We start from the raw sequence: 27,741 nt of genomic DNA, 5'->3' as shown, positions 1-27,741 counted from the left end.
TAGAAGTTAAGTGCTGTTGACTCGCGAAAAAGGTGAAAACACAAAAATGAACCACAGCTCGAGGAAGCAAAAGTGGAGGGAACGCGATCGGGTGAGTTATGCTTTTGACGAAGAAGAAGAAGAAGAGCACGATGGGTGGTGGTGGTGATAGGGCGTGCCGTTGTCGGCCTCACGTATGTGGGCAACGTCACGACTCACGCCCTGGGGGAATGTGCAGCACGATGGGTCTCATGTGGGTAACGTCATGATCCGTGGCCAATTGCCCCGTGCTATGCGCTACTGCGGAGGGAGACGAAGAAGAAGAAACGTCATCATGGAATGCCAGCATTCCACGCTGGCCCGGAGTTCTAGCCCCAATGTTTATTGGGGATGCCTTCAAGTCCAGCACTAGTGTTAGAGTGAGTACGTGTTAATCAAGGAGCGTCGAGACTGGGAGGTACCCGGGTTCGAACCTACATGTCGGCACAGTTCCCTTAGCGGTCGACCCAGGACGCACATTCCCCCCAGAGCGTTAGTCGTGACGTTGCCCACCTCCGTGAAGCCGACAGCGGTGAGCTCTTTCACTACCACCACCACCATTTATCAAAGAGCGAATAAGCGTCACACAAAGAACACATTAAACTTGTTGCATTTCTGGATACATGTATGCAGTATGTATGACTAGAGTAGCTTGATGGGCTTGTTGCTACATGACTCGGAGAACAAGGAGCAGTCGAAACAGGGACGAAGACACAAAAAGACATACAAACAGGCTCCCCTACGCTTCCCTTCTCCGATGATGGCGTTCACACATTTTAGCGTTTGACTGGTCCACTCAACTTCTGTGAAAACAGTTATAATAATTTGCAGAAGCAACGGTCACTGTTGGTGACAGATGTGTTCCCGATGGGCACAATGCACTATCGACTTTGTTTTATCAGTGCAGCGCATTAATCCGTGAAAGTACAAAACAAAATTATATTAATCCTACGCTGTTATGCACATGTGCTTGGGCATCTACTGTGGAGGACACGTTTTTGATGCGCATGAAACTGACTGAGAACGCTGAGGGTCGAAAATGACAGCTCCAAGAATTCCGAAGCGACAAGAAACATTTCCACATGAGAAACTTTCCGTTCCGTTCATTCCGTTAAAAATTATCTGCTTGCCATTTTTTATCATGTTTACGTTGTTCACTTTGTCATCATGGCTACTTAGATACTCAAAATGTACAAAGCAGAGTACTGCATACTTTGAGCATGCAGTAATATCTTTCGGCTGCCATTTTTTACTTCTCAACCAAAACGAAAAAAAGAAGAAAGAGCAGCCGATACACCATCTGTCCTTTCGTACAGCCACCAGCCACTATGTGTACCTGAACTCACATTTTAACGTGCAAACAGCGCCCAACAAGCTAGGAGCCCCAGCAACGCATTTAGCTGTTGCAATCGCGTGGTGTCGGGGTGCGTGGGAAAATACGATCAATAAAAATGGTGCCCGAGTACTGATCTACACCCGCATGCGCCATGAAAAGCCTCGCGTGAACAACCACTCTTCTTCTCCCCGTCCCCCCCCGGTTTCCATCCTTCTTTCTGGGGGATTCAGCAAGCGAATACTCAACCGCCGTTGGTGGGAATCTGCGCGATATATGACGTAGGCACTTGAATCTCCCGCAGAACCCGTTTGCTCAAATGCGAAGACCCCGTACCGCTCCCCACAGATGTTGTTCGCGTCAGCTTTGTGCATTAGTGCTGGGGAACCAAGGGCGGAAGGCCGCCGTCTCCGTCAGGGGCAACGGAACGTAAAATACTAGTCCTGAATAGGTAAGATTACTTTTCACCCAGCTTATTTTGCCATATTCCGTGTTTTCTACGAGTCACGTGGGATTCCTTGTTACCTTTCTGCTGCTATCCGGGCGGCTTTGTTTTGTTACCAAGATGGCGATATTACGAAAGCATTTCCGGGCGTGGTGGTTGTCAAACGTAGGGACATACATGACTTTTACGCGGTTTCGGAGGCAGTATGCAGGGGCACGCGGTTCAGTTTTTAATCGCGTTGAATTGCAATGAATGTCATTGTGCGTGTTAGCTGACAGCGACGCCATCTTTGCTTACGTTTTGCACCGAATGATAACCGCCTTCATGTCGATATCAGACACCTTTCAGTGTTTATTCTCTGGTTTTTCCTCAACGTGGTGTGACCGACACCCACTCCTGAGCACCTCGGCGGTACATTGCCTTTCAAAATTAGTAATGCGTAGAGGAGAATATGCGTGAAGTGTGTCGTTATCGCCATGCCTGCGTTTGCGGCAAGAGCAGAGGGTCTTTTGATGTGGAGCTTACGAACAGTCTATGTGCAACGCGTACAGGTTGTGTTGAAAACAATGGAGTAATGCGATCGGGTGGTGAGTACGCATCTACGCCATGGTAGCCATTTTGGGCATGTAATGTCATGGCCGCCATTTTTCGTGAGGGTACGCTTCTGAGTGGTGACCGGATTTCCTCAACCTTGAGTTGGCGCTTTCATCTTTCTTTTTTTTAGTAATCTCCTGGCATATTTTTTGACAGCGAACTATTTTCTTTCAGATAGCAAGAAACAAGATGGGTTCGCAGCAGTTCTGTTTAAAATGGAACAACCATCAGTCGAACATGCTGACGGTGTTCGAGCAGCTCCTATCGAACGAAGCCCTCGTCGACGTCACGTTAGCCTGTGAGGGCCTCAGCCTCAAGGCGCACAAGATGGTTTTGTCAGCGTGCAGCCCCTTCTTCCAGGCGTTATTCGTCGAAAACCCATGCAAACACCCCATTGTGATTTTAAAGGACATGCGATATGTGGACTTGAAAGCTATCGTCGAGTTCATGTACCGTGGCGAGGTGAACGTCTCGCAGGACCAACTTTCCGCCCTACTCAAAACGGCAGAGACTCTGAAAGTCAAGGGACTCGCGGAGGTCACCGGCGAGAACAGGCAAGGTCTAGTTCCTATTGGCACGACAGCGACGGAGGCAGACGCGAAAGGATCGACGCCTCGGGCGGAAAGCCCGCCTTTGTCAAAACGAAAAAGAGGAAGACCAAGACGACGTTCGCCTAGCGACTCCAACAAGAGCGACTCCGAGGACCAAGGCGGCAGTGCTGTGACGCGTGTGAAAGGGGCTCCGGAAAGCCCCGAAATCATCGAGGACGGAAGTTTGTCTAGTGATCGGTTAGCGGTGCCTTCTCCGGCCAAGATTCCGGCGACGACTAATAAGGTGTTAAACGCGACGGCGGCAGTGTCGACGACGCGGGAGGACTCTGTGCCTGCGGACGATGTGGGTTCACCCGATGACGCGGACTTTGAGGTTGACGCCTCTAATCTCATGGAGCAGTCTATGACGACGGAAAATGTAGGTGGTTGGTGACCGCGGGCGGGAAAAACGGGGGGCCTAATGTGTGCTTCTTTGCAGGTTCCCATGTTTTCTGAAGTCGCATCATCGTCACAACTACAAGAGTCACAAACGCATCACACAGGGTCATCTCATGAAAACTCAGCTCTCATTCCTGCCTCGTTGCCTTCCGACATCTCCATTTCTACTCAAGGTGATTACATTCTCTCGGAAATTGGGGGTTTGGGTTGGAGGGAAGAGATTGTAGCACTTGGGAATGTTGATGGCACGCTGCGTAATTTTAGTGCTAGACTTTTTTGGGGACGTGCAGCCCGGCTCCTGACGCTCGTATTGTTGTGTGGCTCTTAGATTGCGCCGCCGGGAGCGTCACGGGCCAGACTGCACGGACGGAGGCGCCATTCCGCTATCCTGGACCAGAGCAACTGACCCTGCTGAGGTTCCGCAGTCAGAACGTCCGCCAGTTTGCCATCAATGTTGCTAGGACTGTGTTCACGTCCGAAGAAATGCGCCAGTCAAACTGTTCGGGTGCCTGCAAAAAGTTTCGCCTCGACGCCGAGAAATTGGGTTTTGTCCGTACGACCGTGTTGTCGGCGTACACTACGGACTCTGACGAGGCCTCCAATGAGTTGTGGAAGGAGTGCTGTCGGAGTATTGACGCCCACTGTCGGCACGAGAGACGAGTGTGGAAAAACGCCATCGCGAGAGAACGCTCGCGGCAGCCAGTAAAGATGGAATGATGATTGTTGTGTATATATCTGTGTGTGTGGATTAAATGTTCCCCAAATTTTTAACAGTTGCGTCGTGTAATTGGTGTACGAAATCTGTTGCTGGGCTGGCCCCACATATTAGGCAGTGTCAATTGGTTGCTCGCTTGCTGCCACAAAAGAGGGAGGCTCTTGCAATATACTGGGCATTAAAGAACACGTGCACTTCAATTAATTGATCTGTATTTGCGTTTGTGTTTCTAGTAGAGTTGGGACGAATCCAGAATTTTCCGAATCGAAGGAAGGTCCTACGAATCGCGAATCCTTTCTTCAAAAGATTTTAAAAGCCAGGGAAAAACTCTACTGAAAAGTGTTTTGAAGCAGAATTTGAACTTTTTGTTTAATGATACACAAATCAAGTAATAGCTCACTTTCAGGAGAAAACATTTCCATATATATGCTAAGTGTAATTTATTTAACATGCTGTTCATCTACTACAGGAAAGACACAATCTCTCGAGTCTGAATTCATTCCATAAAACGAAAAAGGAATCTAAGGAAAACAGTTTTACTTTTTAAACTTGTAATATCAGACCTTTATGTTGTGGTTTTGTCCGCTGGGCTTCGGAGGCACCAATTTTATAAAGAAACTAATGAACGTGGTTGGTGGATTCGAAAGATTGATTTGATTTGCTGTTTTGGGCACTGGGATTCGGATTCACGGATTCGGTTGGCACATTCTTAGCTTCTAGTCTCACGCTGCATTTTCTGTTTCGTTTCAGACATCAAACCTTTACCATCTAGTTTAGTACCTTACAATGAGTCGACGTTATCACCGGTGGTTCCTGCCCAGCAAGCATCCGCGTCAACCGACAGCAGTACGAGTGGCTCCATGTTGTTTATGGACTCCTCGGGTGTACCTGCCGTTGCCGGTCCAAGTAACTATCACCCAGACAAGCAAACTTCCACACCATCTCATGGTAAGCATGCAGTCAAATTTCATTTTGCACCGGGCCATTGTTGAGGGGGGCCGCTGCGTTCGCAGTGGCCTCCGCACCTACAAACCCTGGTACACGAGTGTTATACAGTGGGTTTATGAATTGCCTCTGGGGAGGGTTAATTTGTTGGACTTCTAATTCCTGCAGTATTTAGCGGGACCTAAGTATTTGTAAATTCCCTGGCTACAAACTAGCCCTCTCCACGATACATTTGTACAGGCAAAATGTGAGAAAGGTTGTAAGGTTAGGGTGTTAGGGCTGTGTCTTGATTGTGATGTACCACCACTCCTTGTAAGATACGAGAAGTAAAGACTTGATGGCAACCCCCCTGTTTCGTTGCAATCCTTTGTCACTGTGTCCCGTGTGAGTTCTTCCGGCCTTTTTACGCGTTGCGTACCTCGGAAGAAGTCCGTCGGAAGAAGTTTTCCCCGGAAGAAGACAGTTTCGCGGTAGCCATTTGGCGAAGATTGTCGCGTCGACTGATTCCACCTGCGGACGATACTTGGGTCATCAACCGATGCTGGATCGTTTGCCCGCCTTCGGTGAGTATTGCTTGTAATCCCCTCCTCTTGTGCGTGTGTATGTCCTGTTGTGTGGTTGTGTGAGGTGTATGTTGGTTAGGGCTTGTTAGGGCATTGATGTAATACTATGTAACGAAAGAAGAGCAGTAAAACTTGGGTTTGGGAGGGAAAGTGCTCTTTGTGTCTCTGTGTGCCAGTGATGCGGTGCAGGCAGCGAATGGATCGTGACTGACTGCAATGAAGAAAGTGAATGAGTGAGTGTACAGTGAATGAAAACCTTGAACACATCAGATTATGGCCTGCACCCATCATGTACAATAATTCAGACTCCTTGGATTAGCTGGTAGTTTACTTCATAAAAAAAAAACTATTCCACACGATACACCCCGTTCCGCAACGCAAACACACACCAACATTCCAAGATAAACATTAACACTGCGTCCGTTGGACTGTCATTTCACGACCCAACATTACACTTGCAAAAACTTCACCACTAGGACAGGTTTTTCTTTTTTTGCCTCAAGTTCTTTTTCAGTTCGGTGCTGCTCCCTGTTGCAACGTCGGAGGCAGTCGTGGCCGTGTCGTAGGTAAAGTTTCCAGTTGTCAACTGCCCAGCTCGTGAGGCTGATTTTTGGATTTTGTTCCTTTCAGTGCATAGGTGCTGGCCCTCCCGGTCTTCAGATGACTTAGCGTAGTGGGAACCTGGCTCACCATTTTAGAGTAGCGTTAGAAGCGCCACCATTATGACTGGGAAGCTTTGGTTTTGTGTAAGTGTCGCTCGAGCTTAAAAGTTGGATGGGAGCCAGAGGAGTCGTGTGGACGTGGTTTGATATGACTGCAAAATAAATGGGATGTCCCTGTACTGGCCTGGCTTTGTTGTCACTTCTAAGGTCTAGTGGGTGAAAGCCAAAGCTTTAATGTCATAATGGTTGCCAAGTAATGTTGGGTTGCTGGGTCAGTTTCTCCCTGTCGCACTGGCACCATTATACATTGAAGTTTTGGGGAGGGGCTGTGATGCCAGCCGTTCTGTTCCATGGTAAGGTAAGTGTTATTTCACTATTTTCTTGTCATGGTTATTGATAGACAATGTGACACAAGCTATGGGCTGCCTAGTGGGGGTGCAAACCACCTCTGTTAAAAGAAATACAATAGGTAAAGCAAATACAATATGGAGCTTTGTCATGTTCCATGAGCAGAATGTATCTTACGGTAATTTAGAAGAAAATCGATTGTTTCTAAGGAAGACTTAAGCTTGCAGTGTGATTTATTAGGCTGAAAACTATTTTGTGAGTGGGTGGAGTGGGAGGCCATCTGATTATGGATGGCTTGGGCTTGCAAGTGTGTCATAATAAACCCGCACAAACTACTCGAAGGCACTGTGTATTTACAAGCGTATTTGTTGCTGCACTTAACATGGCTGCATTATTGTGATAAGGAAACTCTTAGAGGACAAGCAAGTCTGGACAAGCTCCACAATAAATAATCCTGAACGCTTGAAGACTGCGCGAGAAGACACAAGTTCCCATCTTGACTGCATGCTTCGAAATTTTCTCCCAAGCTATTGAACCAGGTCAAAATGTGTGAGGCAGCGCAGATGTTACTGTAGATTGAACAGTGTCAAAGCATATTGAGGCGAACAGAATGTATGGACCGTTGTATTTGGTGGCTGCTGTTTAGAGGCTGCAGGTCTGTAGGGGGTTAGCTCACGTATGACCGCAGCATTTCGTGTCGGATAAGTTGCAGAGCATGTCAAAAGAGATGACAGTGCCACCTTGCAAATGTAGAGCGTGTTCAACAAAGGTATAACATTGGAGTCTGGTGAGTATGTAAAATGATTTTATTTACATTGAAAGGAATTTCATGTATGGCACGACGAAAAATAGATACTTGTGGGTGGCTGCTTTGAGGGGTGAGAGGGGCCGCACACCCCATGATGGTTTGTGTCGTGTGTGTGTGCCACGTTATTTTTCTTATGTGAACTCTGCACTTCTTTCTATTGAGGATTTGCATAGGTCACATTTTTCAACAAATAAATTCTATTGTCGGTGTGCACATTTGTGGATTCCCAGGTCTTTCTCTAACCTATCGTTGAAGACAGAAAATTTGTTTCGGCATAAACGTTTAAGCAACCAATTCACTTCTCTGTAGAGGACCATCTGCTTGTGCATCAAGTTTTTCAGTTGGATTCAAATTTCAGTTTTGAGGTTCTAAGAGCTACTTCAAACTGGGAAATAAAAAGAAAAAACACTGTAAACAAGCCTGTGATGAGGGAATCGGAAGCACAATATTAAAACGGTTAGGAGCAACTATGGTGTATTCGAACGAGCATGGTGTATTACTATGGTGTATTACGTGCGAGAGGCTGCACTTCTTCAGCTTACACAAATGCATTTGCGATACAGGTATATATAACCAAACAGGTAAAATAAAAACAGGTTTCCCAAACATACAAAAAACCACATGAGCAACCGTCACGTGAAAAGCCAGGACAAACAATGCAGATTTTTCTGGCTGTGACGGTTGCTGATGTGGTCCTTTCCTTTGTATTTCTGTCTGCTTTCTCTTGGTTTGGGAAACCTGTTTTTATTGTACGATTGTTTGTTTGGTTATACAGTCAAACTCCTTTACAACGAAACTCAGGGGACAGCAAAAAAAAATCGCAGTAAAGGTATTTTTGTTAAAAAGGATGTCCATTATTGGACCTATAGGGCTCCAGCAGGACCGCCAAAAAATTTGCTGTAGTGGTATTTTCGTTAAAAAGGTGTTCGCTATAAAGGAGTTTGACTGTATATACCTGTATCGCAAATGTATTTGTGTAACCTGAAGAAATGCAGCCTCTTGCATGAAAGTTCTCGTTGCAATAAACCTTATTAGTTCCTGACGGTTTTAATGTTGCACCTAAGAGCAGCAGATTACGATGGGAGCTTTTCTACAGCGAGAATGCCCAATCCTTCAGGGTTCTGATATGCTGAGTACGTATATGATAATAAAATTGTTCGACTTTCATTGTGAAAAAGTTATCATGGAGGCTTCATCGTGAGCTGTACCATGTGATCCGTAATGATAGATGCATTACGTTAGCATTTCTACTAAAAATTTAGTACAAAGCATTGAATCTTCCAGCGATCAACACCTCGGCTCAGAGCTGCGCCATTACTTTCTGGTCCAGTACAGTTGTGTTAAGCGCACTGTTTTATCGATTAATTTGGGATGCTATGGTCAGGGGTGGCTGTCAATAATCAGCAAGGCGTCATAGGATGAACAAGATCAGAGGAACATTTTGTGCACCTTTCTTGCGCTCTCGGTTTTCTCTTCGTCAGCGGTAGAGCAAAGGCGTTCCTTACAGTAGTGTTACCTGAAATGTGTAATTCATTGCTGATTTCCAAGATGTGGTATCAAATTTATTCATCTGTTACGTTTTTATTCGACACCTCTACACAATTAGAATAACACACTTTGATAAGAAATGGCTACCACAGCAACACGACTTGTGCAAAAAGAAAATTGTCTAATTAGTCGAGCTGTGTAGGAGCCATGCATATGGACTGAAGTGATGTATTGCATCCGTTTCCAGTTCTGCAGAGGTACAGATCGCACCGTCACATGACGATTCGCATTCGTGGTGTTCCATCTACAGCAAGTTCAGCACCAGTTCCGTAGAGTCAAGCAAATGTGCACCACCTAATGATTTGATGCTCGGGAGCTTTTCCTGTCCGAAAGAGTGCTACTGGTTGGAGAGTGCAGTACACAACTGTACAGTGTCCATTTTTTGTGTCAGTTTCATGAACCGAAAGCACGCTTGCATTATTCGCAACGCACGAATGCACTGATTTTTATGGCCGTAAAAAAGTTCCGTAACGGTTTCGTACAGAAATGAAATAGAGCATCTTGAGGTTCTCACACCACCATGCGCAATTCATGCAATGAAAATGCTTCATCCAATGAAAATGCTTCATCCAATGAAAATGCTTCATCCATGTAGTGCTTATAATCTACTCCGAAAGGTACACACCAAAACTAGGACTGCTAGAAAAATTGCAACAGAAAGGGAACATGCTAATGGTGCATTGTGTTGTGTGCATTGGTGTGCAATGGTGCAGGGTGCATTGCTATCTATGCTACACCAAAAGTGTTATTGGGGAGGAATGCTACCTTCCTTCGACAGTCTCTTGCTGTGATGACTTGGTTTGTTCCCTGTTTGTTTGTGATGACTGTGACAGACTTGATTGTATTTATTAGTTTCGTGAATTATCAGAATTGTTGCAATGTGCAGAATACTATGTGGTGTGCCAGTACAAACTGACTTCGTAACAGGCTTGTCATGGATTTAGTGTAGCTTCCTATTTTTTCTTAGTGTTGCAGACTCTATTCATACTGTGTAAAATACAATTTATGTACCATTTGTAGCTATGAAGTGCAAGATAGCTGAGCAGGGTACGAGGCTTTAATTTTTAGACCTCTCGTCGCATGGGGAGCAGTTTCCGGTGTCCACTTTGTTTTTTGTGCACCATATTTCAATAATTGAGGATATCAAAGTTTTTTAACGTGCCCAGTAATCGTTTATAAAATTACCTCAAGCACTTGCATCTTCAGAACTTCTAGATTTAGTCGACTTTTTTCCGGCTTTAGATGCATAACCTGGTGAGTGACATGTCGATTGGGATGTGTCGATACTACTAGATTGGGAAAGGGTGACATCTCTTTTGCAAGCCCTAGCACACAAAAAAGTGCAGTTGTATTACACACCCAGTTTAAAAAAAAAAAAGAAAACTATCTCTGTGTGAGTTGATTTGCACTATACAGCTCAAGTCATAACCATTTCATTGGTTTTTAAGAAACATTGTGCTAGAAAATGGGACATGCAAATCAGTATGTCTGAACGACCAGTAACTGTCGATGATGTATCAATGGTGAAACGGAAATAGTGTGTGCTGCTATGTCATCTGGTAAATGGTGGTGCCCTGAAGGCCATTGCAAATTTGCAGAACTTGAAAAAAAAGAAAACCTTATTTAATGATTATGATTGGGGGGTTTCACCGCCAGGGGTGATACCCTACCCCACTGCTGATCATGTTCATGCGTAAAACATGTTTCCATTAAGTACTTGCACCTATATTTTGTTCTTTAGAACCTCAAATGTTTTTTGAGATGTCAGGTGTATTCTCTTTGTTTGAAATGAACACTTTTGTCTTAAAGGGATTGAGAAACTATCCCACATATGTTTAGTACGCTGTTTGTAATATTGTAGTTCACACATCCAACGCATAAAGACACCCTTTGTCTTCGGAGCATGCTTCTTTCGTAATAACCTTTGTAAAAATTGTGCCTCGCAAAGCTCGCCAGACAGAGCGGAATGCCAGATGGGCAATTACCGTGACAGTTACCATGGGAATGTGTACGCCGTTCCATGAAGAGACACATGCTCTGTTTTCTATGGTAACGCATATTACATATTTGTGGGGACTGAGGGAGAGGCTAAGGGCACCTCTCTCGCACTGCAAAATTTTCTATGCTCACAATAAAGTCCTAATGAGGGATCGCATCACCATAGGACTTTGCTTGATATATTTGGGAGGCAAAAATCCCTGCACCATGAACATGATTCCTCCAAAAGTGCCGGTAGTCGTTTCAAAAACACCTTTGAATATCTGCAAAGATCACAGCAGCAATAGGTATTTTAAACGTGAAATTCTCCTTCACAGGCTCCACTTCGCAGTACAGGCTTGGAACACCGTGGACGCGAGGCTCTGTGCTGAGACCCACTAGTGTGAGGTGTGACATCTGTTTTCGTCCGTTCAGCAACAAAGCCAACATGCAAAGACACAAAGTGCTTCATGCCAGTACGCGCAGCGTCTACTACTGTGACATCTGTTCTCGACCGTTCACCTGGAAGAGTAGTGTTGAAAGGCACAAGAGGGACGTTCACTGAAGTTGTTGTTCTACTACATATCCTATTTGCTCGTTGGCCTTAGGTGGTGGTGGTGGTTTTTGCATTAGGTTTCATTTTTTTGTTTTGTTTTTTACATTATACTGCTCGTATGACCTCCACGCGGCATTACATCGAGAAGTGCAAACATAATTTATTCGTTGTCTGCTGTTAAACAGTATAGTAATGATATAGAGGCTGACATTCTGCTTCTGGAGATATATATAGTGCTAATTTATTGAGGATATTGGTCGAATATCGCCGGTTTTCTTGCACGCAGCTCTTGCAAGAAGACGAGGTTTTATGGCGTTGCAAAGATTGGCTAAGCGTTATCAAGGCCAGGGAAGGATAACTGTCGTATTATCGTTACCGTTTTCATATTTCGGTTTCCTGTTTCTTGCACCAGCCTTTCAATTTCTGTTACTGTTTCCAAGAATGGAACAGCCAATTATGGGGCAGCAAGCGAGCACAAATTTCAGCACGGTCAGCACACACTTCTGCTTAAAGGAGCGATGAGGTGACATCTAACATCGCTCAAAATCCTGCCTCATCTATCAAACTGTCCACCAGGAGTCACTACGCAAAATATTTTTGCTCTGCGGCACGTTATAGTTGCGCGATCGTATTTACAAAAAGAGAATTTTTCAAAGGCGTGCGGAACAGAGCCCTCACGTTCGCTCTGTAGGTCACTGCGCTCATTGTTCGTTCGCAGGAACCCATTTTATTCATTGGAGAACACACTGCACCGAAAAACGAAACAAATTTTGGGGGGTCACCTCAGTGTTCCTTTAAGGGATGCTTTATGGGACGTAATCCATAGACATCACGAAAGTAATTCTGCATCAGTGGAATTGTACCCCTTCTGGGATTTAAAAGAAAATCTACAGAAACGCATCTTTATGCCGTACAGTGACCAGTTGAAATCTTCCACAAGCTCTTCAGTCCATGAACGCTACATGTGCAGTGAATATGCCAAATAATATGCCCATATGTACGAATATATACAGGGTGTTTGCTCTAACGTGTCCAGAAATTATATTTTAAGCGAGCGATAAAAGAAAAGCAAGTTGTACTTTTCTGCTACTTCAGTAAGGAACAGGTACTGCTTTACTGGTAGCACCTGTTTCTAGTCAAGTAGCTGAAAAGTAGCGCTCGTTTCTCTTTTATCGCTCGCTTTAAATAAAATTTCTGGACACGTTAGAGCAAACACCCTGTATATATATCAATATGTGAATATGTAGCAAATATGGAAGTAACAGGACATACAAGTAGTGAATACCTCTGAACAAAGATTCAAAGGTATTCACTACTTGTATGTCCTGTTACTTCCATTTCCAACAGTTAAAAATTTGGCCAGTTGAAGTAGCACATTCAGAATGACTGAGAATTGATAATCCTGTCCGTGGGAAATATAATGGGGGGGAAGTTATTTGTTAGTAGATTTTCAAGTACATGCGCTCTCACATTCTTAAAATTCGGGGAAACCCCGATTAGCTTTGATGGGAGCATTTGGAAAACTTATTGTCCAGACTCCAGGGAGCTTCCAAATGAATATCTGCTGTGTAGTGGCAATTTGCATCTTGCAGTAATAATTTAATGCTTCACTGCCTACCTACATTGCACGTCGTCACGCTTTGGACTGTTCGTTATCGAAATGTGGCATTTGTACTCGCAAACTTGCCCACAGAAGACTGTATGCATATCTGAATCGTAATTTGCAGAATCTCGATCCACATCCTATTGCCAGGGGGAAGTGCCGTTTTATTACATGCAGCTTTATCAGATGTGTCACAGCATTCTATTGGCTATTCCTCAGCTTCAGTGAAGTGCATGGTCATTAACATAATAAAGGAGGATTTTTGGTCATGTAACAGGACAGAACCAGCATGAACAAATGCCATTTATACTTTTTGTAATATGTCTAAGACCATGTGATGCAAGACTGTGCGTAGCATATTCAAGCACAGGGCATGAACACCCACAGAAAATTTCTTTAGCTCGTTGAAAGCTTACGTATGGGTCACTTGAAGTGAAATTGAGAGGATTTATGCCTTCAAACAGTGTAGGCAGTGTTGCAAACTTTAAAGGGGCAATGCAGTGGACTAACATACCCAGCGATAAACACTTATACCGAAGCACACAACATGCCATTCTGAGATGTTCATCCTGGAACGCAGATTATTAGCAGATCATCTAATCACCACTTTCGCTCGAAGTATTCTGCCCTCTGAAGTGCAGTGGGTGACCTCGTGCACATACGTGTGATAACCCTCTGCTAACTGTCGAAGGCCTCTTACATCATGCTTTCGTCACACTCCCTCAGTATGTCAGTTGGTCCAGTTATTGGGAAGGAAAGGTCCCCTGGAGGGCACAGGATTAAAACTCCTCACGCAGAAGTGAGAGGCCCCATTTCTTGTCCAAATACTTGTGAACGGTTGTTTTAAAACCGAAGCAGATACAAAGCGAGTAGCTATGTAACTGAGTCGAACACATAGCATATGAAGAGATACACAGCATATGTATGTGATACACGCACACGGGTCCTTCGTGTGAAGCAGCACTCACTTTGTTTTATGCCCTCCCCTCTGGCACTTTTGGACTTACGTGCTTACGTGCTTATGCGTGCAGCTTCGAAGCTTGAAACAGAGTACGTGTATCCACTTTTAAACGGACCTTGCTTTGATTTAAAATGAGAATGTAGAATTCCATGTTCAGTTCAGAATTTGAGTCGAATATTCTCACAGCCTTAGTGAAATCATATCTCGTTAGTTCACCGTTCAACAGAAGCAAAAACGTTTTACGCAGCCTTTTACTTTTCCTTTAATGTAACAAAAATGTCTTCCACTGGTTATATGCCAGCTTTGCATGTGAAGTAGTACAAACCTAGTTGCCAGTACATACGTTATGATAAGACTTTCTCGGACTTTTAAATACATGAGGTGAGCACCGTGAGACATCATTTTATGGAAGCCACCCGACAGTTAATCACATTCGTTACCTGTCCTAGAGGCTTTATGTAGTCCAATTCTGATGGTGCAATCTTGTGCACTGACACAAATGAGTGGTCATGGACTCTGTTGATGACTGCAGTGAATGAGAGCAATCCTGCATATGAAAAAGCTAGATAGCAAAAAGGACGCAGCGGCCTGCGTTGCTGCTGTGTCTGTTCTCATCTGTTTTGCATTGCTTTTATGTGTTTCAAGTTAGCCAACACGTTCTTCATCTTCTTGCATAATACACACATTTTGTTTATTGCTTTAGATTTTGTCGTCTTCAAGGAGCTAAAGTATGCCTATATTCTAGTCTATAAACTGTGGTGTTTGGTTTTGCATGTGCATATGCATCATCCAAAATTGCTGCAAACTATTTTTTCATTATAGGAAGGAGGAGATAGCAGCACTTATGTTTCTCTAAATAGCATTTATATATGGCTTTGTTTAAAATGTAACTGTGTTCCACATTTGTTTAATCGTAATGGTATAACCACTTAAGTATAGCTGTTACTTCAGTGTGTATGGCATGGGGAAACAGTTGCCATACCACTGTGAATCCTAAGAAAGTGTACCGTGACAGTTAAAAAAAAAAGCATTTGTACAGGAGTGTACCGACCTCTGAGTCAACCGATCTCCTGAAGCAGCAGCGTGCGGGGCAGGCCACATGACAGTGCATATCAGATAGCACACATATTAGTTCGTTGTGTACTTGGTAACTTTGCCAGCACACACAGACACCAGTGTCATTTGTTTTTGTTTTTACCGCCCCCACCTTTTACACGGTTGATGTGAAAGTGTGCACTCCTGATTTTCAGTCCCCATTAGTGCTTGCTTAAAAATTAATGGATTTGGTATGAATTAAGCATGGATTATGCTCGTGTTGTCTCATATAGGAGTCAGGTTTACCATTGTCTTTGTAGTGAACCTCTATTTGCATTCATGAGGGCATCTGCCATTGTTATTCATACCATGGTGCATCGTACTGAGTCCCAAACTGTATGTCTTATGCTATGGTACCAATGGGTTTTAGAATTTAACATATTTTGAATATAGATATATCTTTTGGTTCATTTTGGGACAAATGATCCATTGATGCTATGTGCCCGAGCGTGTGTTACATATGTGACACCCTTGTACAGAAAGGAACGACCACTTCTGCTTACGTGTGCTGCATGACGTGTTTTGTACAGAGATATGGCAGAATGGAGCATGCATCTAGTGACTTTGTACACAGAGAAAGTACTATTAAAGTACTAAAGTACTACTTCCTTGTGGAAACTGACACTACACAGCTGTGGCAAGAGGCAATAAATTTGTGTTACACTTCGAAACATAACATAAACTACCTCGTAGTGATTACTGAGACAGTGTGCATCACTATATTTGAAACAGTATGTCTATTTTTCATAATACATTTGAAACTTGCATTACTGTATGGTAGCTTGCAGGTTTAGATGCTGTAATATGCTCTTCGAGAAAGATATGTAAATATGCTGAATTGCTGCAAATGTCAGACTAGCATTTCTTGTTGTGTCCCTCTACTGTAACTGCCGTTTTACCATATGTGTTAGTGTGCGGGGATACATGTACTGCAACTTCCTCTGTATAAAACTGCAGTCTGTCCTCTGTGGTTACTGTGTGTTGCCAGTTTTATTGCCAGTGTAATACACTTGCTAAGAGTTTTCATAGCTGAACCTTCGTGCTGTGTACAAATATCACATTTAATATGATGAGCCCTGCTTCCTAACAGCTGAAACTCAGTGGGTTAGTTGGAAGCATGTTTTCCTTTGTGCTACAAATGCCCGTGTTGCATGTAGCTTGACGAGTTTCACATGTACACAATTCATTGATTCAGCATAGCTACACCTGCATGAGGAAGCATAATCGCAGATATGTGTTCACAGTGGCTTGTACACTTTTGTAAAGCATTTTATGTCTGGCTCATGAAAAGCGAATATTATGCGGGGTGTCCCAGCTAGCATATGCCAAGATTGAGAATAAGATGGATCGCTCTTCAAGAATGAAACCAAGTGAATGTTGTTAGCACCCTAATTGACAGTATTTTTTCATTGTTAATAATTACTTAATTAGGTAAGGTTAATTAGCTAACTTTTAAAATACTGGTCAAAGGGCTGAGGTGTCAATTGGAAAGTTGTAGAATACCTTGACAAACACACGACTCAAGCGTTTGTGACAAAATGCACTTTCTATAGCTTTCTTCTTTTTTTTGTACTAAAAGGAAATTTCTGAAATACAAAAAAGAAAAAATCGTGTGCCAACGTGTCCTGCAGTTACAGTGCGCAGGTATGTTGTCACACAGTATTTTTTTTGTTTTATCTTTTTCTAAATTCTGGCGCATGTCTGTTGGGACGTCCTATGTGTTTTTGCTTGACACATTAACCTTGCCTGCGGTGCAACTTCACAAGCTTGGTCTTTCATCTGGCACGTAAAAGTTCAATACAAGTGCAATATCAAATTTCAGATCCTCGCATCCAACAGATTGCGCTCAACAGGTTCAATCTTCAACGACCTCAGCCGCAGTGCATCATCTGCCGCAAGCGGTTCTTCAGCAAGCAGACGCTGGAACGTCACATGGATCGGCACTGCATCAACCGTCGTGGTTATGAGTGTGAAATTTGTCACAAGACCTACGCCTTTGTCACCGGACTCTATCAACATCGCAAGCTACACGAATCTGTTGCACGTTTTGTGTGCACGTGCTGTGGGGAACACTTCATGTACAAACGAGCATTGTTGAAGCACTTGCACCATTTACATGGATACCCGGGTGTACCCGATTTGCCAGATGATACCAGGATTGAGGGAGATGCAACGTAGAGCTGTTTCGAGTTGTTTTCTCTATTTTTTTTTTTTTTACAAAAACGTATCAGTTCAAAGTAGGTGTTCCTGTAACAAGTTCCTCATTTTAGCACTGATATTGAGCGTGCACTTTTACTTGCAATATTATGTAATGTCATGACATGGAGTACACATGTGCTTGCACAAGATTGAATATGTCATAGAAGAAGCTTAGCAAACAAACTTGTAGTCCTGAGTCCGGAGCAAAAGGACAACAGCATACATGCATGCTGTTTACTGAATTGCCCTTCTTCACTAACCTCAATGTTTTTAAATTAAAAAGCTTGTTGATAGCGATACAACCAAGAAATTAACATAAATCTAATGTTATTTATTTCATAGGCTTCTTAAAGCAATGCATTGATGATAATATTCTATATCGGAAAGGGTAAATCGTGTTTGGCAGCTTTCATTGACCTCTTCTCTTTTTAATATAAAAAGCGTGTTTGGATTCAGAAGTGGATAATGAAACGCATTTGTACTTTATCTGTTTTCTTCACGATAGATGTTTGTGCATGGAAGAGTAGTGAAGGGAACTTTTTCCTTTGTGTGTGTGTGAAGCAAACTTTTTCACATGGAACGTACAATGGGACGCCTGTTCTGGTAGAAAGACAACATAGCTCCAACGTTGTATGCTTTTTAGTAGAGCCTTATTTGTTAGGCCTGAAACACACCATGTTCCCAGTGGATAGCACACATTAGATTACCGAACCTAATGTAATGTAGGGAGGGGTACTTGACCGCTTCTTGTGATGCATTAGTTCATCAACATCATCAAAAGGTGATAGGTACCCTACATTTTCTTGTTGTAAAATTTCACATTGTTCAAATGACTTTTATTCTCTTAGATGCTGGACATCCCCAAAGTAAACAGTATTGTAATGTCAATACTAGCATATAGGCAGACGTGGGAGATTTACGTTGCAACGTGAGCTACTCAGTTGGATGTCGTCAGGGACAAGTACATATGTGCATGGTGTCACAAAAACCTGCATAAACTTAAATGGGTTGTGACACTCTGATAGATGGGATTGATTTTATTGGGAAGAAAAAAATTGGTTCGTTAAACAATGAAGGCATTGTGCTGCACGCCAGAATTTTGAGGAGAAAAAAAAAATACTTTTTTTATGTGCCATACTTGGTGAGATATGATCTCTCGAATACATGTATATGTCAAGCTCTGACATCAGAGGAGCAAGAGCTGCGGCCACTCTGATTGGTAACCATAAGCACGTGACCTCTCTCGCACTGCCTCATTGGTGGAGCTGCCTGCAGTGATGTCAGAGCCCAATTAATTTTGGTATTTGCTGTGCTGACTAACTACGCAAATGTTACCCCCTTTTGCTGTTGAACTTGAAATTCTGGTTCATATCGATGCAAGTAATTTTCACATTACACATTGATTTGGCGTAGCACAGTACAAAGTGTGGCAGCTCCTTTACATGTTTCCCACTGGGTCTTGAAACCCTGTAATTTTCCGCAGTTCCTGGAGACTGTTGATTTTGTGTCTTTTTTCTTATTCTCGTGCAGCTGCAGTGCAGATTCTGCTCATCTGGAGTCAGGACTATAGTTTTGAGACCACGGGTTTTAGCGCTCATTGCAATAGCAATAGGTAGTGGAAACCAGAAGTGCGGTAAACGAACTCCACTGTATTCATCAGCCTTCCTTTCTGTTCTGTGATCTTTCACATTAGGGAGTATTCAGTCATGCTTGTCAACAGATCACAATTGTACAGTTTCCATGTATTATGTTGAGTGATGCTTGCAGCTTACAAATATTTTTTGTGAAATATGGCAATACCTTGCCATAAACTGTGTTTTACGTGAAGGGCAATATGACGTCTTGAGTTTCGAAAGGCCCTTGAAAGACCCTTGAATTTTTGTTCCAAATGGAGTGGGAGCCATCCTTTAAGTGTATGGTGACAAGTATTTCCAACAAATGCAATTGTATACAGTATGCACCTTTGTCAATATGCAGGATAGCTCATACATTATCACAGCTAGCTGCCAATATTATTGTGCTTGTGAACAGATGTAGTTAAAATTTGTGGTGTGGCTAGTTGCATAATTTTGAGTGTGTGCTAGTTTAAGCAGTTCTACTATGCCAGGTGGTACAATATGCAGGCGTAATTTGCACTGTCGTGCCAATTTCTTGTCCTCGTTAAAGAGAATGTTTAGCTCTGCTGTGAAAGTTGAACGAATTTGTGGAACATGTACTGATAGATCCAGAGGCTTATGCAAATACAGTACAAGTACACCTGGTTTGTTGGAATACATCAGTTGTCATCATTGCAGTTGTGGTCAGCTTATGCTACATACACAGGCACATTGAACAACAAATGAAAGCTCGACATTTTTCTACGAATATTCAGGCCAATATATCTTATTTTCTGATCTTCACGCGTATTTATTGTATTTCTCTGTCCTGTTTGCTGAGAAAAAAAGCACGAGCTTGCTACTTGCTGAGGTATACTCTGTTAATAAACATTGTTTCATCCTTTGTATTGAAAATGTCAGTTGTGTCTACAATACAGTGTAACGTTCCAAAAATTCAATTAGGATATCTTCAGTATGGCATGAATACTTAAACTGGATGCTCATAGTCCCTAGAAAAGCTATCTTCCTTCCTCGGTTTCTTCCTACAGGCTAGAGACTGTCAGAAATAAGACACTCATTCAATTATGGTGTACTTAATCTATGATTTTGTTACATTTCAGGTGCGTATCACCATCTACCACGATCGTTATCTTATAACCGTGCTATCTGGAGCATCATCCCAGGAGCCCGAAAGAAAACATCCGTGCACAGACCCTTCTCACTACCAAAGACTCAAGACATCACAGAGACAGATTCTTTCTCGTGCACATTTTGTTCCAAGGTGTTCAAAGCAAGGCCGCTGCTCAAGCAGCATCTCAGCGTCCACATGGAAAACTCGCTCTCATGTAAACACTGTGGAGCCAAATTTCGGTGGAGGTCAACGCGCAGGAATCATATCCGCAAATATCACGAATCTCCTCTCGACGAGCTGATGCCAAAGGATGACGACCCATGATTACTTTTTCTGATCATGGGATACAAGTGTTATGATGTAGTACACCGGTATGTCACTGGAACTAGTCACTGAGCCTAGTTTCTAGAAGGAACAGTACAAAATACAAATTGGTCTATGCTCATGTTGATTGTATCTGGTCCCACTACCATGACATATCACGGATGCACTGGATGATTGCGACAGAGGTTTTTTTTTTTACATGTTCTCAAGTTTTGCCTCTAGAGATATTTATAGGCTACTTCCATATTTATTTTGAAGTGTCCAAAACTTTTAAAGAAACGGAAGTAGTTCATGGAAGCTTAGCAAGTGTGCCAACATGTCTTCATTGTGTCTCTACACAATGAATGCCATAATGTTCCATAAAAGATCGTGGACGTGAGGTTATATTTTTGTGATCTAGGGTTTCTCTTAGGTTTATTCTCCCTCAAAGGATATTTTTGCACTTCAAAAAATTCTGGAACCCTGTATACGACTCGGATTTTATATTTCTGGCAGTGTAGAGCGATTCTTTTCACATCGTAATGTTTCAAGAATCCAAGACTCCAATATAAGGACCGCAGTGGCATAACCAATGTATTTCATGAACGTATTATGCTTCTACACTGTTACTGGCTTGATAATATGGCATGGTAGGTCAAACTGCCAGTGAGTTTTTGTTTTGGTTTGATGCAGTTATTTTCCACATTTCAAGTCATCATCTTCAACAGTTGAATCTGTTGCAGATGATATGTAGTGAGCGTTTATGCCCTAGTCATTTTGGAACATCTCGCGGCAAACTGTTGCAATATCAGAGGATTTCTAGTCCAGATATGCTCTGTATGCAGGTTAATGTAACTTGTGCAATTTATTATAGCAAAGTCTTCCTTATTGTTATTACGCTTAAAAATGTCTGTATCCACGGACATTCATGCAAGTGGTGTCGATACTGTGTGCTGGTATCTTGTGGTAGAGTGTAATCTATATGCATGTAGCGACATGAGTTATGATTTGAAGGTTAGCACATCTTCAGCAGGGATGAATTACTTACCTTGTTACAAAAATATTAATGTTCTGAAATGGATTTGATATATTTAGTTACAGTATGACATTGTGTTTCTGTATAATTGTGCAGCGAATCTCAAAGATAATAGGAACTGGTTAAAATACTCATTTAGGTATTAGGTTGAGGAGAAAAATATGTTTATTTAAAAGTGCACCATGTGAACATTGACATGTTGCCTATATGTCAATAATGCTCTCTACCAATGTCAAGTTATGCAGTAGAATGTTTTCTTCATAGCTAATTGCTTTACTGAAACTTTCTGGCCATAGCAACTGTTACAATGACATGTAAATCCTGCCTTTCCAAGTACAAAGTTTTATAAATTGCAGTCTATGCAAGTAAATATTCAAAGTGGTAGGGCATATCAATTTAAAAAAAGGATAAGCCAGGTGTATATGTGGAACAACCTCGTAGAAATATGACAGGTCCAGCAGGACGCGAGTTTCGGAATGCAAAATATTTTTCAGCATGTCAACGGTGAATTACGATGTACCGTTGAAAAGGTCTTCATGTGAGTGAATGTGAACTTTGCTGGAATTCTTTTGAAGAATGTCTACTTTTCAAAGCAAAGTTTATACAGAATGATGCTCAGTGCCAAAATGTGTTACAATATGTTGTCTCCGATGTAAGTGCATGTTATCTTTAAAGTTGGTTGCTCTGTGAAACGTTAAGTGTGGTTCGACCTAGTCCTCAGTCGTTGCATGAAGTTCTTACACATACAAATAGTGCAAAGGACACCAACAAACCCTTAAGGTCTGATGTAGTCTTAAACCAATTTGTCACTGTTTGTAACTGTTTTTAGTTTTTATTTATGTGTAAAAACTCACAGAAGAATAGCTCATTTTATTGGTGTTCGCTTTCTCTGAAATGCATGTTGTGATCAGCATCGTACATAAAAGTGTTACGTCTATGTGGATGTGTGCTCTTGCTGATCGAGGTAGTGCCTAGGGATACCATTAAAGTTTGTTAGATGTTTCTACATTTGCTGACACAGTACACATATTATTAGCATGTTTTTGTCACTGTTAAATATGTGAAAAGTAGCACTGACAGCATGATCTAAGCTGCATGTCATGAGAAAATGCAGCTAAAGATGTGATTAATTGTTGCTTGCATCATTTTCGAAGTTGATGTGGGAATTGTTGCAAATCTTATGTCAGTGCGGTTTCTTTGGCCCTCTGTGTTTTTTGTGCAAAGGTTAGATGTCACTCTTTTTATTTATTTATTTAAAAATCAGTCTTCAAATATGCTGTGGCCATGTAGTGTAGCTGATCGATATTTTTAGCCTGATTGACAGTGTGATATGCTGCCTTGCTTCGAAATCTGTTTTTATTTGAATTTTGATCACTTTTTCTGAAGATTCAATCATAATGGTGTGGGAGAGTTGATTTGCACTAAAAATGAGAAGGGGTTGAAGTGTAACAGCCTTTTGTGCAACGAAAATGTTGAAGAAAAAGAGAATCTCAATTCTCCCTTCGAACTTCCTTTCACAAGAAAATCAAGCATCTATTGCGATTTACCAGCTTCTTAGGTGATACATTTGTTGTGATTTGGCTGTGGTGGATGGCAACAATTTGCTTATTAATTCTCTCCTTCTGATCACAACATGCAACAGTCTACCCAGTTAACTTTTATGTCACAGATCAATGCTAGAAATGTTTGTATGATCAAAAACTTGCTCCTTTTGTTTTCAGTGCCTGTTTTCAATGTCTTTATGCCAATTGAACATATTGCAGTTGTGTTTTGAGTGTTGTGTGTAATTACACGTGTGCTGCAGTATTTGTTTGTACGTATTCAGAGTTTTTTGTTATTTCTTGTCACAAGTGAGTTACTTACGAAGGGACTGGGTTGTGACACTCTTTGAAGTGATAGTCGATAGGTGATATAGCATACTATGCAGCTTGTACATGTGATGGAAACCATGCCGAGAGCAAGAAAGAATGCCTGTCACTCTTTCTAGTCAACACGAGGAGAAGGACGTTTACACAAATGAGATTTTGAGCCCGCACTGTTTGGATGTTTGTATGTGGTAGCTTTACATATATATATATATATATACATATATATATATTTTGAACTGGCATGTTGTAACCTGTTGTTGCGAGAATAAAGTTAGGTTATGTCTTAGTAGCAACGAAATTGTTGCATGTTACAAAATGAGATTTAAAATTTCTGTTTGGACACGTCGAACGCACTCTATATTGTGTACACAATGGACAAAATTGTCTCATTTACAATAAATTCTTTCGCAGCGAGACATTTCCAGGTGATGCAATCTGTCGCAACCCTGATGCGTTGCTGACAACGTTCGCTGATGGAAATATTTGCGAAGGAATTTGATATTTTTGTGATGCAGAATGTAGAGTGTGTGCACTTTGCAGCATATGCCCCTAGTTTCGTTTCAGCAAGTGGAATGTCGATTCGGGAACAGTTCTGATTGTGTAACAGCATGGAAAGTAGCTGTCATAATTTTTTTTTTCTTAAATTGCACTCTTCTTGTTTTTTCAGGAAATCATGTCGTAAGACAGCCATCCCGCCGTTCGCGCGCAAGCATGAAGGGACACTTCAAATGCAACCAGTGCCATGCGGAGTTCACCGAGAATGCCAATCTCGCTCGGCATCGCAGGACCATGCACGCCGCTGTGCCGAGCCTGTTTGTGTGCCACATCTGCACGCGTTCTTTTAATCGCAGCGATAACCTACACATGCACATAAAAAATGTGCATAACAATGGCCACCCTCCATCCTTAAAGTGAGACGTCCCCCCTTCTGTGATTGCTACTGTGTGCCAGAAAAAAAAAAAAACTAAGTTTTTATCAGCCAAGCATTTTTTTTTTTTTTTTTTTTTCGAGTGGGCATTTGTGGACTCGCTGCACAAATGCAGTTTTGATAAGAGGTGTTCATGAAAGAGCGACACAAGGTCAAGTGAATAGCATGACTGCAAACACACTGAAAAGTGCCTCCTCCTATGTTCTTTGTACAACACACGCAATACATGTGGTTCATTGTAGGGTACTTTTTGTCGTACGCTCTCTTACATATCACTTTGTTAACCATTAACAATATGAGAGCTACGGTACTAGGTGCTATATCATGCGGCTTTCATAGTTACAAAGTATGGCATACGTATTATTTGTACAAATTCTACACGTTGAAATGCAAGATACGTTTAAAATTTTAAATCAATTTTGGATCAAGTATTCGAAACTGTTCACCAAAGGCTCATCAATTCTCCACGTTGTGCATAAGAGTTGCCTTCTTTTTCTTTTTTTTTTTCCTAATTTGTACCGTTTTAGTGACAACTTTAGGGAAAGTTTTAAATCAATGTGTGAATGATGTTGCAGTGCGCACGTACAATTAAGGGAATGACACTTCTGATGCCTTATAGCTTAACAGTGATCTTGGTGTTCAATTCTATTACATGAGGACCAATACAAAGTGATACGCACAGGGGTTGACGTTTCATAATTTATGTATGTATCACGAATGGGACGTGTCTTATATGGCACACAAATACTTTTTTTTTCTATGTAAACCATGTTTCTTTTTCAGCGAGAAACTCTGTAAAGTATACAGCTGTTTTATCGATAAAGCATGTTCTGTTTTGCATTGTTACTTTTGACTCTTCTGTTCTACAGTCCAGTCAGTTAAAAGAAAATGTAACATTGATGACTTGTTGTCGTTGCTGGAAACAAATGTAACGTTGTTGCTAAGGCTGTGTGCACGCATGTCAGCAGCGCAGTAATGCATGGAAATACTCTTCAGCATTGTACTCTTGTGCATGAACACCTGTGAACATCCTTTAACAAAATTTATCGCTGCAAATATTATACTGCGGTACAGTGAATCATCCATAACACGCTGAGCCATGTTAAAATGCCTAGAGACATTTATATTTCACATTCAGAACAAAGTGCCTTAAAATGAAGTGGTAGGAGTATTTTGTGTACGATTTGGTACGACCACCACATTGACTTGACTTTGTGTCATGTCATCACAGACTCACTTCATTGCTGTGTTTTCTTCAGTTGTGTTTAAAACAATTCTTCCTTGTATTGTCCATAAGTCCGCTTCTGTTATTGTTGGAGGAGCGAACGTGCATGTGATTTGCTCTGTGCCTTGGGCATCTCGAATTCTTATTTTTCGAACTGCTTCCGAGTACCACATTTTTCTTTTCTTTCTTTTAATTTTTTTCTCTGGCACTGTGACACTTACACACCTTGTGAGAAAATCTTTCTCTCTGTGTGGCACTTCAAATAAATATGGCCCCATGTATTTTATTCCTTTTTAGTAGTCAAAATCACTGAAACTTTACAAGTATTCATTTACTTTTACATGTATACACCTTAAACTTGGAACGTTAAGCTCCGGGTGCCGACGAGACAGGGACTTTAATTTCAGGACGGCTCGGTTGTCTTTTTTCTCGTTTTTCAACTTTGCATTTTTTACGGTAAGTTTCAGTGTGACTCGTGTGGCAGGTTTTAAAATTAACAACATCTGGTCTGTTTTCTTCTAGGTGCAAGTTTGTCCCAGTGCAGATCGTGGGAGAAAGCTTTACTGATAGCTACGTATTCAGAGGCCTCTCATAAGCTCAATCGTTTCTACAATCAGCATGTGATATAGACATGTGTTACGATGTTACTTCTTTTCAAGTGGAACAGGATATCCCACTGCACAACATATTGCATACATACACCTCATACATGTGTGATACAGAGGCAGTGATATACTGTGCTGAAGCCAGCATATTGCTTCTGTGTTCCGCAAATTTCAGGAGAAGCACGTGCTTTGCAATGCAACTGGATATGTGCTTTTATAGAGCTACAAAGACTTCTGACCTTCTGATCTAAAAGCAAAAAGAATAATATAAAAATCTATTTGCAGGATTGACTACTAACTTTGTTAGCCTCACGAGGAAGGAGGAAAATACCAATCTATACCCCGCCGAGTGCCCAGTTTGTCACAAAGTGCTGTGCAACATGTTCATCCTGAAAAGGCACATGGTTCTGCATGACCAAGAGCGAATGGCATACAAGTGCATGAAATGTATGAAGAAGTTCAAGTGGAAGCATGGACTGATGCGGCATTACCGTGCTGTCCATGACAGACATAGCTACATGTAGAACGTCACTTTTGATAGGTTTCTTGGGCCAACACATGTACTTTGCTGCTTTCAAAATCGTAACTAAAACTGATTCGCATTTGTTCTGGTGTAGCGAAAGAGATGTTCTGCAGCAACACCTGTGTGCAATGTATTATGCTTTTCATTTCATGTGAAACCCTATGTTGCAATTCTGATAATCTGTGATATTTGCGGAAATCCCATCCTGTTTCATTGCCGTTATACGAGCTTTTTTTCTGGTACTCAACAAGAAATGCTGACACATCAATGCTTGTGTTTTGTTCATGTACAAGAAGTGCATATACAGTAATACCATGTGGTAATTTTGTGAGAGACTGCGATTGGCAGTAACTGCGGCAAGTTGATGCGTTGATCATTCTTGAAGATGAGTTGGAGAATTGTTTCGCATTGCACCCAATTTTATAGTTTCTATGTTTGCGACGAGCGTGACACAGCCCTGTAAAGATCTTAACTACGTTCTCGGCTCTCTGTATTAATTTGTGTATTATATGTAATTACCTGGTGTTACGGGCATTGTATTAACGTGTATAATGCATATTTGTGTGTTCTGTACAGGACCGAAAAATAAAGTTGCGTTTATTTACACCATTTGTAGGGCCCGTTATGCCGAGACGGAGGGGACGACCTCCGTTGCTGGGACTGAGAGGACGCCCAATTGAGCTGGAGTGTCCCATCTGCCACAAGACATTCTCGAACAAGAGCAACTTTGATGGACACCTTACGATGCATACGCCACAGCGACGGCGCTACCGCTGTGACATATGCAACAAGTCATTCCTCTGGAGGAATAACGTTTATGCCCATAAACGCAAGATCCACAACGTTCCGTCCAGTCGCGAACTCAAGTTAAACTTTCGGGCAGCGCCATCATTGACCATAACAGCCACATCAGCACCACGTGATTCAGCGGCACTTTGTTCAGCAACGGCATCGGATCGGTGGAACCAAGCGATGCTCCCTCCCGTTGGGTACTCGACATCGCCATCGCTACTTTTACTCCAGGCCGCCAGCGCCGCCTGGAACGAGTCCAAAGAAGCCCAAGACAAGTAGTGTATTCGTGTTCTGTTCGTTTTAGTCCCAAATTTTGTGCGAGCGTCAAGTATTTTGGCAGCTGACCGTAGCAGCCGTCTTGGGAAGCGCTTCTCG

At 42.2% G+C, this 27,741-nt stretch overlaps 1 protein-coding gene across 2 annotated transcripts; it reads left to right on the top strand.

Annotated features, from left to right (window-relative positions):
• The first annotated feature begins 311 nt into the window (after positions 1-311).
• Positions 312-27,741, top strand: LOC135388700 (protein bric-a-brac 1-like). Of its 2 annotated transcripts, XM_064618427.1 has the most exons (5): positions 312-398; positions 2,565-3,359; positions 3,420-3,552; positions 4,845-5,042; positions 27,191-27,741. In XM_064618427.1, exons 1-5 carry the CDS (start codon positions 357-359, stop codon positions 27,643-27,645), a joined length of 1,623 nt encoding a protein of 540 aa, XP_064474497.1. In that variant the 5' UTR covers positions 312-356; the 3' UTR covers positions 27,646-27,741. The 2 variants fall into 2 exon arrangements, with proteins under 2 accessions (XP_064474497.1, XP_064474498.1); XM_064618428.1 differs by lacking the exons at positions 4,845-5,042; positions 27,191-27,741 and adding an exon at positions 3,708-4,150 and having other exon boundaries at positions 313-398.

Source organism: Ornithodoros turicata, chromosome 3 (genome assembly GCF_037126465.1).
Source record: "Ornithodoros turicata isolate Travis chromosome 3, ASM3712646v1, whole genome shotgun sequence".
NCBI classification, from domain to species: Eukaryota; Metazoa; Arthropoda; class Arachnida; order Ixodida; family Argasidae; genus Ornithodoros; species Ornithodoros turicata.
Note: the sequence above shows the minus strand (reverse complement) of the source record. Positions and strands in the feature narration are given on the sequence as shown.

Excerpts from the sequence above, each read along its gene's own strand:
- LOC135388700 (XM_064618427.1), top strand. The coding sequence starts at position 357 with ATGTTTATTGGGGATGCCTTCAAGTCCAGCACTAGTGTTAGA. Across the intron at positions 3,360-3,419 it reads AGTCTATGACGACGGAAAAT|GTTCCCATGTTTTCTGAAGT; the intron begins GTAGGTGGTTGG and ends GCTTCTTTGCAG. Across the intron at positions 5,043-27,190 it reads AACTTCCACACCATCTCATG|GGCCCGTTATGCCGAGACGG; the intron begins GTAAGCATGCAG and ends CACCATTTGTAG.